We start from the raw sequence: 11,877 nt of genomic DNA, 5'->3' as shown, positions 1-11,877 counted from the left end.
ATGCAATCCAGACAAACATTTTTGGTTTATATCCTGCAAATGCTATAGGCTATTACAGACTAGTTTGTTTCTTCGTGTGATTTTGAAATAGACCAAGGCTTATTACATGCCTCCTAAGTCATTCGTTCTTGTCAGTGCTTTTGTTTTTGGGTCTGGTGGAAATGCAGACCCATGAGATTGCCAAATCTAAGTCTTGGTTTGGAAGATGATTAATTGTAATTGTGCATCTATAATCAATGGCAGGGTTGGGTAGGTTACTTTCTAAATGTAAGCCATTACAGTTACTAGTTACCTGTCCAAAATTGTAATCAGTAACGTCATTTTGTATTACCAAAAGTCATTAATGTAATCTGATTACTTTTAGAAGTTTTAGAAGAAGATCAAAAGGATCCATCAAACGCATTTGGTGTGTCATCATAGTGGTCTCTGACTTGTGGTCAGACTTGCTCATCTGGAACAAACTTAAACTTGTGCCTTTTTTCAATGCTGAATTGAATGTCATTGAGAAAACAGAAAGGTGTCATTATGTTTTTTTCCCCCTCAAACATCCTTTCTATTTTTTTTAAGTAATCCAAGAGGTAATCATCTAGTTTTTTTAAAAAGTAGGCTATCTGTTATCTGATTACAATATTTTTGCTGTTAACGTTACTGATTACAGTTACAGTTTTTTGTAACCAGATTACATGTAATCAGTTACTCCCAAACCCTGAATAATAGGCAAAGGCTACATAATGTTATTTCTTGCCAAATCAACTCAAGTCTAAGATGGCGAGATAGCTTCTTGAGAGAACAATTATGAATTGAGATTTGGCCTTTCGCCCATGCAGTTGTCTGGTTCCTCAACTCAGCGATGTGAGCAATGCAACCTCTACCAGCTGACGGTCCGGCTCGACCTGCCCTGGCTGGAAAGGATTGGGATTGGGAAAGGGGTCTGTGGCGGATTTGCTGACTGAGTGAGTGTGTTTAGATAAAGTACAATTGAGAGGACCTCATGGTCGACTCCGGACACTTTCCCTTCCGCACGGTTAGGCTAGGCTATACCTTCAACCGCTCTCCACCTCCGTAACAACTGAACTTGAGAGTCATGCATCAGATGTAACATGTATCCAATTGAGTTGGCATGAATTGACGATATTTTTTATTCGACTTTAGGTAAATTAAATGTAGTTTATCATTGCTGTGCGATAACTTGCTTTTGCAGGTGGGGATCGCCTAAAATTTATTTCCCCTTTTTTTTCATGATATTTGGGCCTGTATAGGGAAAATCATGAAAGGTTCGTTGAAATATCGATTTGAATATTACATAAACAAAAGAAAGCATTTTTAACCTACACAAACGTTGCCAATAAAGTTGCTGTGGTGTTTTGGGCAGGAGAAGCATGTGTTAACATGAAGGGTCCTGTTAGCTGATGGTCCTGTACAGAGACGGATGAGGTGCTGATGTGTATTACAATAACGCCATGTTTCTGCAACATAATGAACTGGAATGCGAGCGCTGCTCCCCTGCTGTCATGAAACACACAGACGCATCATCTGTTCTGTCCATAGCATACATAGCGTACTCTGACGAAGACGAATTAAAGCAGGTTGCAGGCGCATATGTGTTTGTCTATATGTGAATGATGTAGAAAATGTAGATGGATAATGTTTTGACTTTTGACAAGTTAAACATAAAACCCGTGAGAAGTGATCGGGGAATTAATGGAACACATGTTCATGGAATTCCATAGCTCGTGCTGCCTTTCTCCTCTGAAAATAAATAATGAAAGGGCATATTATTATTAAAACTCTGTTATTGTTTGTCGTATAATTAGGCCTATCATTATTATTACACAGTAGTAGGCTAATTATACCATTTTATCATTCACGAAGGATTCTTTCCATGGAAAAAATTATCCCATAGTCTCAATTCTGAAAACATTGCTTTCAATTGTAAAACTTGCACTGTGGAGTTATATATTATTTACCTGTCAGTTTCGGCTGTGAATTACTATATCAGCTCCATGTTTCAAATGAATAATCTGAATATATATGTATGTATGTATGTGAAACTTTGTAAATCTCCCTTTCGATAACAGTTTCATGTTGGCTTCTATTCTCCTTAACTCTGAGAGGACAGAAGTCACAATTCATACGTTTGTTTAAACCCAATGGACTCAATAATAATAGTAATAATAATATGATTAATAATAATAGGCTAATACAAATAATACATTATAATAATAACACATTTGTACAGTTTAATAACACAATTATACTGTTTATAACATATGTCGTGATTTGACTGAATTAGGGTTTCAATATTGTAAAATGTACAGTTAATAATACCGTTTTTCAATTGTATTACAATGACTGTGTATTATCAATGACTGTGTATTATCAATGACTGTGTATTATCAATGGTTAATAGCATATGTGGTAATCAAAGTCAAAATGGTAGGCCAATAATATGGGATAATATTAGACCCAAACGCATAACGTCATAGAAAACAAAATAACCACTTATTATTAACTGCAACGATAATAAGCAATTATTGGAGCATTTTTAAATCGATTTAAAGCCATCGTGGATATTTGTATTGCATCTAAAGCAATATTTTTGTTTTGTTTAAAAGGGTATGAGAGCGTGCATAATTGTAAATTGGACAACGAAATATTTTGGATATTTTACAACACATTTTGAAATTGAGTAGGCCATAATTTGAATCATGTTGTAAATCACATTCAAGTGACAACTGAATTAATCCACTGACTAACAAACAAATACACGAAGATGTTTTAGCCTTGAAATCCTTCTTCATAAATATGCAAATTGTCTGGTATTGGACCTGGGCTGTGTTATGTAGTCTATTTATTATCCAATCAACTAACTCCGATTCTTAAGAATTGAACCCTATGAGGTGTCAATACCCCTGATACTATGGACACGTTCATCCTGTTTGTCTTTTCATATAGCTACAATGCATTCCAACAACATAAAACCAATAATTTTGATGATATTCCATATTTAGAAGATGTGTGTGAATTGGAGTATCGTTAACCCAAGAGAAGGTGTAAAGTAGTGCACTCACCATCTCCTCCCCGTGTCCGTCTTCCCTTCCCTTTTCCCTTTCCTTCAATTCCTGGTAACAGTGACACCGTGACCACGTGATTTGGACGGCTGAATAAATAGCTTTTGAGAGCTATGAATGGGAATAGTATGAAGCTCACGCAGGATACTTGCTCCGTGCCTGTGCGTAAAGATATTCATACAGATATGCAACAGTAAACTAACGACCTAAAACACAAATGAGTGCAAGGAAGAAACATTATTATTGTATAAATGCTTGTAGTGGTCTTCAAGTAAATAGCTTGACTGAATTTTCCATTCCAGTTTTGTTTTCCTGCGCTTGAATTCAGAAGAGTTTCATCCTCGGTTAAAGACACCACAGCCTCCATACCAACTGGTTGGAGTGGCGTTACACCTGGATCCATGCGTAGTCTTGCTCTCTTCTAGATTCCACTAATGTTTCTATGCAGCTTGGAGAAGTAAACAGGAGTTCGCTTTGGTCATCTGAAGAGCGGTTGAGTGCTTTACGCACGGACTGAGTACACTCAGCCTGGGAGCTGAAAAGACTCGGCACGGAACGAAAGGAAGGAAGAGAACCAGTCTCTCCAAGGATGACTCTAGGTACGGATATGTCCGACAACTCTGCTTTGTCTGAAGATGTGGACATAGATGTGGTTGGGGGAGACATCTCGGCTGGCAAGGATGGGAAATACCTTCATCACGATTTCCTGGACAATGACTCGGACGATAATTTGTCTCAAAACGCGGGGGAGAGGGGTTCCTCCCCCAGCCTCAGCAGCTCCGAGTGTCCGGCTGACCAGGTTGGAGTTGGTATAGATTCAGGGGCCATGATAGGTGATAAGCCTGGTAAGAACGCTCTAGTCAAGCCCCCGTACTCCTACATAGCCCTGATAACCATGTCTATCCTCCAGAGTCCCAAGAAACGTCTCACTCTCAGCGAGATCTGTGAGTTTATTAGCAACAGGTTCCCGTATTATCGGGAGAAATTCCCCGCTTGGCAAAACTCCATTCGTCATAATCTTTCTCTCAATGACTGCTTTGTCAAAATCCCACGTGAGCCTGGCAACCCCGGAAAAGGCAACTACTGGACCCTCGACCCGGAGTCCGCAGACATGTTCGACAACGGGAGTTTTTTACGCAGGAGGAAGCGCTTCAAGAGGCACCAAGCCAACGAAATCCTCAGGGACGCCGGGGGGTTCCTGCCCGGGTTTGGATACGGCCCTTATGGGTACAACTACGGACTTCAGCTGCAGAACTTCCATGCACATAACCCCTATCATCCGCACCTCCCAGCAGGCGCATTCCCTTTCCAGAATACACCTTGTGGATTCCCCTCGCCAGCCTCAATATTCCCCACGCCACATCCCCTGCCCTCTCTATTAGGGGCTGATTTACGAAAGCCATTCTACCCTCAACTAAGCCCGACCTTGCCCGGCCTGGCGCCTCTCAAGACGGACACTAACACTCCGACTCGGCCCTCTTTCTCTATAGACAATATAATCGGTGCAGCTAACTCCGTGGCCTCCCCGTACAGCGCACAGTCGGGCAGCCACAGTCAGGCTCAGATCCTGGCCATGTTGAACCCTACACTCGCCTCAGCTTCTAACCACTTGAACCTCTCGCAGGAAGCAATGCCTGGCTTACAGACATTCTCCAGCAAAACTACAAATCTAAACATGTGTCATTTCTAAACTGGCAGCAAAAGCAAAACGTTCAGAAATCCTATTAATCCATTATGGTTCTATTCGTCTTATGTGAAGGTAGGATAAACATTATTTGAGAAATAAGAGTGTTGCTCTTCCCGTTGTTTCTTAGATCTGATCGGAGAGAGGAAAGTGAAAAGGTGGCTATATTTATGGATTGTAAATATGTATAGGATACACTAAATGGAAGATTCATGATGAAGTCAGAAAACAAATTCTAAGACAATGTTCAGTGTATTCGTTGGCCTACATTGGCCTAGGCCCTCACCTATCGCGAGCAAAGTTCCAGCTATTTTAACGCAAGTTAAATTTCATGTAATCTCACTGTGGGGAAGATTTAATTGTTTCTTAACTATAATTGAGATTTTTATTATGGTTTATATTGTTTTATATATATTGTGTGCGTTGTGAAATAAAGCACTGTTAATAGGCTACCGAGACGCAAACTCAGGTTTTAATTGTTAGAAAGCACATTGAGACAAGGGGGGTTATTTAAACAAGTCTAACCTTTCCCACTACCCCTCGTTCTCTTAACACCGGTGTTGTGGTGAATTTGTATGGATAGTGTTTCATGTTGTCCGTGGACAGATATGTGGTTTTGGTGTAAAGCGCATTACCTCTCATCCTGTTAAACTGTTGTGCTTTCGTTCCTGTCTATTTCATTGAAATCAATCAGTGAAACGTATGTTATGTGTACAGACAGACACTTAATGTTCATAGGTCATTTTTTGTTGTAATGAAAATAATAATAAATGTTTGTGAATTTCAAAATACTTTCGTTAACTTTTTTATTGGAACGTTTTATTGGCCATATGCCTGCATACATAGGTCTACTCAAACATTTGAATACCCATTAAGAGTTCAAAGCCTAAAATCCCACAAGGAAATAAAAAATATGCTTACGTTTTTATTTATCTAGCTCCGAGGTCAAACTTCAATCTGTATGTGTAGGCCCAGTTTGAACGCTATACGCAGGTCTTTCATAGTCCTACTACGAGCCGCTTTCTGAAACGATTATGAGCGTTCATAGTCATTTACGCAATAGTGCCATAGGTTTAAATCTCAGTTAAATCTTGCGTGCAACGATAAGAGTATTTATTACTTCTCTATTATCAATTTTACATTTAGCCCATTTATTAGCCCATATACCACTACATCCAACAAGCGTTAAAATCCAGATGTGTGATGTCTGAACTCCCACATTTTGCTGTGAGATATATTCTGGAAGAGTGGGCATGTATTCATTCCTCTTATGTGGCTCTCAGGGCGTTTATAATGGACTCTTTTTTGGCAAGTAACAACGGGCTAAATGAATGGGAACATCGGGGGTTTTGGAGGCCTGTAATTGAATGTGAACGTTCTACATGGATACCCACGATCTCTTGGGGTTTCGTTGCTAATTTGTAGCAGCATTTTTCATCAGGATCCTAATCCACGATAATTCCGGCGTTTTGCCCGTTTGTTGATGTTGTCACTGAAGACCCATGCTCAATGCGCTCCCAGCGAGGGGTCCTCTCGGAGACAACCCACACACATTTGCCTCTGAAAAGCGATCTTCTCAAAAGGCGCGCGGTTGTTCGCTTTCATGTCGTTTGTGTTGTCTCCGGACAGATACAAAGGAGGTAGCGGGACAGGACTCGTCTCAGTGCAGAAAACAGACCGATTATTCCATTTCGAAGTTGGCCAAGCACATGTTCCGAGGCAGAGGGGGGCGTAAGAAGCCTCTTTTATTTACCAGATCTGTGGGCAAATGGTTAAATTACTCGGTGGGGTGTTTTTGACAGTTGATTATTAGGGATAAAGGGTGGGAGGGCTGACTCCCCTCTTCCACTTTCCCCTTCAGCTCACCCAAAGCCTTTGAAGAGAACGCAAACATGATAGTCATACTTTTATGAAGTCTCTTGCACTCCTTTTGTTGGTGTCGTGTTAATGAAAGCCCTTAGAGTATACCTTTTATATGATCTTCTTTAAATTAAGTTTCTGTGTCATAGCGCAACTTCAGCAAACGAATTAAACCAAATCCGTTTTGACAGAAGAGAGGAGAAGCTCACTTTAAGCATGGTGCCAAAAATCGCACTTAACTTAGGCTGTCACACGCACGCACGCACGCACGCACACACACACACACACACACACACACACACACACACACACACACACACACACACACACACACACACACACACACACACACACACACAACCTCTCCTCTCACTCTAACACACATACATTGTGGAGATCAGACCCCAAAATAACTGAATGTACATAACTTTGACATAACTTTGATCATGCACTGAAAGGGTCAGATTGTTGTTTTAGTTTACATTATATCGGCCTTTATCTCTGTCAAACGTAGATAACGGGCCTGCACCCCCCTGTTCACCCCGTGGCCATATTCAATGTTAGGTATTGTATCACATATTATATTCAATATAGTTTTGAGTCAAATATTCACTATAACACATGGACATGAAGGGATCAATTGCAGGCCCCACTGTCGATAGCCTCCGGTATCACAGGCTGCTGTAATCCAAACAAGACCGTGCCTCGTTTCCCTAACCCAGAGCCTTCGTAGCGTTAAGATCATCATTAGAACCTTCTTAGGATGTAGCTTTAGTAAGCCGAGCTGTTTTCCAGAGCCTTCGTTAGTAACGTGGCTCTTAAAAACCTTTGCACATCTACGAGTGATGGAGACCATTCCCAGAGCAGACAAAGTTTATAGTTAGATGCCTTTTAGCCTTTCCACGTTACTTCATTTACAGAAGAACTAAACATTTAATAATCAAGATATGTCTGGCTGTGACTGCCGATAACTTCAAAACGAAGTTGACTAAATACAAAGTGCCAAAGTATTTGCAATTGTTACAAACAAGTTAAGGATAACAATTATGCTTAAAATAAAAACCGAGATAACTGAATTAAAAGATACACAGGCCTATATACTATTTTAATCATATTGAAACCAATTTCATGTTCAATTGAGTTCTATTTTACGACTAGGTTACTGTCTGTCATTTTTGCCTCAATGTGTTTCATGATGTGTGACAACATGTGCGCAATGATGTGCCCAATCTGTGATTTTGTTAATGTAAATGTATGTAATAGCCTATTTGCAGCCATAGGTGGTAATATCTCTTTAGGAGATGATCCTTTGTCAGTAGACTATTGTGTAATAATTTGAATGTTAAGGTAAGATTTGAATGGAGATAGTGAACGTTCTCTCTCTACGTGCTTGTTTGGGAAACACTACTAAAAAGTTGTCTCGTAAATAATGATGCATCTCGGCCTGCATCTAGGCCAATCATCGTAATGCTTAAAGTGACCCACAATAAGAATACAAACATAGATTACTAATAATACGTCTTGCACGGGTCACAAATCACACAAATATAATTTAATCCAATTATATCCAAGGTAACTGGTTATCGTTTTAATAGCATGTTCATTCTGCTTTCATTTTTTCAATATGCCGTGTACTTGTCACAGGAGGACCACCCACAGTCTCGGGACAGAATGTGTTTCTTTATTTGTCTCTGCAGCAGTCGTCTGTCCTACAGTCGTCTGTCCTACGGCTTGGCTCACTAAAATGAGTTTGAAATGCTTTGAGTATATTTTAAACATGACAACATTATGACTAGACCAACTCCTAGCCTTCCCGAATGAAAGAAATGTAGCCTAAGCTTTGACATGGATTTGCTCACTATGGCGCCACACCAGTTTCCTTGATCGAAGGGTGCTGTCGATAGTTCTGCTCCTATTAAATTCGGCTACTGTAACAGGATTTCTTTGATTATGGAAAAGTAGATTAGATTATGCATTTTTACTTCGTTACATTGAATATCTTTAAAATATTTAGTTTGAGTAAACCTGTTAGGCAATGACTTGACCGAACTCTACAATATAATTTGTGCGAGTGTCACCTTGCTCCAAACCATCGCATCATCACCTTTCCTCGGCGCGCGGGCAGGGGATTACATGAAATCGTTGTGCTTAAACCATGCATATCCCACTCTGGCTCGTATGCTAATTACACCATCAGTCAATTTGTCACTGCTAGTTACGCTGTGAAGGACACTAACGACTTGTTCATTAGGGGGCATCACGATGTGTATCTCAAATTCTAAGAAAAAGTAATATTATCTCGTAATTTAAATGATTCAAGGTAGCTACTGCTCGACAACGCCCAGTTTGGAAAATGTTGTTCTTTTTTAAAAATGTATTTATACTGCAGGCCTAATGAGATATTCCGAGGAGTCAATATGTCCTTGTAGGACAGGTCTACCTCCAGGGAAATGATATACCCATAGGGACAGAATGGTGAATATTGAAAACGGATAAAGGGCATTAGGCTTCTTGTTCAAAATATTAATAGCATCTACATTTATAAAAACAACAATATTATAGGTTATAATTTTCAGATGATAAAACGTTATAATAATACATTAACAATTATTATTATTATTTGGCATATATTCAAAACGTCGGTTTTCTTTTATTAATGTAAGTATCTGTAAAATAAATAGATATTCAGGGAGTTGCAGAAAATAGCCTATAATGTCAAAATGTAATCCTATTTTTTGTTTTAACTACGTTGATAAAAAACCTATGGATATACAAGGTCTGCATTTACTATCATGTCTTGAAATGTATCATATAGGCAACCATCATTACTATAAAAATGGTTGTGGTCAGCTCTACGTTTAAAACAAATAGATGCCAGCAGCACCACAGTGAGAGGCAGTGTATTGGTGTGTTTATCCAACAACAACAAAAACAGTTACCATATCATCATGGCTTTGGCTAAAGTCTTTATGAGAAGGTCTTAAAGTTCCATTTCAGCTTTGTCAAAACATTACCGTCGGTCTATTAAATAGAGAATGGTCACCTGAGATGAACTATGATGAACGGACACCTGTTGCAGCCGGAGGCCAGACAGTTCTGTTTTTCTTTGTCATGGACTCCATTTCAAACGGGATTTGCAAAGTGAGTTCGGCCATGGGTAGGGCTACACGTTTCACTCCACGTTTAGGCACTATTAGGCTCTAGCAATATATATAAAAGGTCAATGCAGGTTTCATTCAAGGATTGTTCTATCAAACCTGCATTCCAGTATAGGCTATTGAAGCAGCATGTAAACATACAATTTCCAGTGGACAAATTCAATCCCAGAACGGAATAAATCAACAACGTAAAATATTGGCCCCTTTCAAAATGAGGACTCTTGTTTTACATGTACTAAAGATTGTATTTGAGGTTTTGCTATTGCACTCTTAGGCCTTGCCTGCAAAATGTTTTGGCTGTGTAGCGGTAGCCTGTAGGCTGAGGCTGTGAAATAGGCAGGCAGAGAAGGTCATTTTCGCTCACACAGTACAGGAATGTGATGACCGGGTCCCCAGGCGCATCGAGGCCTGCAGGAGAGGAGCCGCGGTCTACAATAAATCAAAACCGACCATCTCTACTGGTTAGTGCTATCCGGGATGCTTGGGACTTCAATAGCCTACTAAACCCTAACCAGAACCCCTTATTTTAACCATAACCCGTACCGTAACCATTTTAAATGTAAACTTCAATGGGGTAGGGACGTCCGAATTTCAATTCGCTCTGCTCCAGTAAGACAACAACAACTCGAAGGAACGTCCCACTCCAAAAGAAAAACAGAAGTGGCTAGGTTTTCCAGTCAATTTGTCACTGCTGTGATGGACACTAACGACTTGTTAATTAGGGGCATTCCCAATCGCCCCCTCCGTGTTTTTGCAGCGGACAGAGGAATATTCTGCTTAATTAATTTAGAATGTATAAATAAAGCAAAGACAGTGAACTGCCCTCATCTCTAGCAAAATATTACATTTGGAAGCGCTCGCCTTATCGACTTTGACACAGTGTGACACACTGACTGACACCTGCTGCTGGCCAGGCATCCCACACACAGAGAACATGGGGATTAATTACAGTGGATATTCAACTGCCCTGGTCACCAGACTGTGATAACAGCTGATCTAGCCCGCCGTTCACTTGCGTGTCTTGTAGCACTGCTCGTTCATGTACGTCCCATCACTCTCAGAGAGCACGCACATGGTGAGGGGAGGGATGTATGCATTTCTATGGATGTATGATCCTTTAATATGAACCCATAAGAGTCTAAGCCCTGTCTAAGCCAGGGAAGGGGGGGGGGGGGGGGGGTTCTACTAAGCTATATGGAATTGTTTTTAGGTCATACCAAGGATCATTTTGCTATTTGATTTTGAATTTTAAGACCCCTTTAAGTATGAAAAAAATATACAGTATATAAAAAATGATTTGATGAAAAATAGGTTTTGGCCTTACTGCTATTAGCCCATACAAACGCATAGAATAACAGATTCATTACATGGAACATAAGATAGTTTATAAGAATATAAAAAGGAAGTTTGTTCTGAAGTGTCTGTCCTATATCCGAGAGATATAACAAAGATTAGGAAACATATTTATTTATTTATTTTTACATGTATTTAACATGTATTTAAAAAAAAAAAAACGAAACAGTATCTGTATATACTTCCATACATTTGTTCAACTGGTACAGGGGACCTTCAGACGAGTCTTGTGAGGCCTGTGGGCGTCCTAGAGCAAAACAACTGACATGGACGTGTTCGTGAGAGTCTCACCTTTCCAGGTGAGGTTGTACAAAAACACTAATATTATAGCCCAAACTGTTCGGTGGCTACAGACAGAAGTTGACAGATTGGCTGTACCGACTTCAAAACAGAGAAATCCACCTTGTTCACGAGAGTCTCATCTTTCCATAGAGGGGTCATAATAGTTTGTAGGCCAAACGTTCGGATGCTACAGAGGATTTTGTGAGAATACCGATTTTCCATGGTCTGACAAACACCTCTCTAGCTCTATCACCATTCACTGCAGAAGTGTAACATAGGCGGATGCGGTGGATTGAGATGCATCCAATGCAAAAAAACAGATGTCTCTATCTCAAACAAATGAATTTCGATGGGGATGTTTTTATTATGCTAATTCGATTTCCGCGGGGGCACAGACATCGAACTTAGGGTTTTGTTAATATGATTATTAACTCCATGACAACCTAGGCACTCCTGTCTTTCTTTTGGA

The 11,877-nt window shown here is 40.0% G+C and overlaps 1 protein-coding gene across 1 annotated transcript; it reads left to right on the top strand.

Annotated features, from left to right (window-relative positions):
• The first annotated feature begins 3,206 nt into the window (after window positions 1-3,206).
• Window positions 3,207-5,544, top strand: LOC129855101 (forkhead box protein D2-like). Its single transcript, XM_055922428.1, has one exon. It carries the CDS (start codon window positions 3,661-3,663, stop codon window positions 4,759-4,761), a length of 1,101 nt encoding a protein of 366 aa, XP_055778403.1. The 5' UTR covers window positions 3,207-3,660; the 3' UTR covers window positions 4,762-5,544.
• Window positions 5,545-11,877: the final 6,333 nt, after the last annotated feature.

Source organism: Salvelinus fontinalis, chromosome 5, assembly GCF_029448725.1.
Source record: "Salvelinus fontinalis isolate EN_2023a chromosome 5, ASM2944872v1, whole genome shotgun sequence".
Lineage (NCBI taxonomy): Eukaryota > Metazoa > Chordata > Actinopteri > Salmoniformes > Salmonidae > Salvelinus > Salvelinus fontinalis.
The sequence above is the reverse complement of the archived record's forward strand: the minus strand, read 5'-3'. Positions and strand labels throughout refer to the sequence as shown.

Bases quoted from the DNA above. Each gene is read 5' to 3' on its own strand.
- LOC129855101 (XM_055922428.1), top strand. From the start codon at position 3,661: ATGACTCTAGGTACGGATATGTCCGACAACTCTGCTTTGTCTGAAGAT.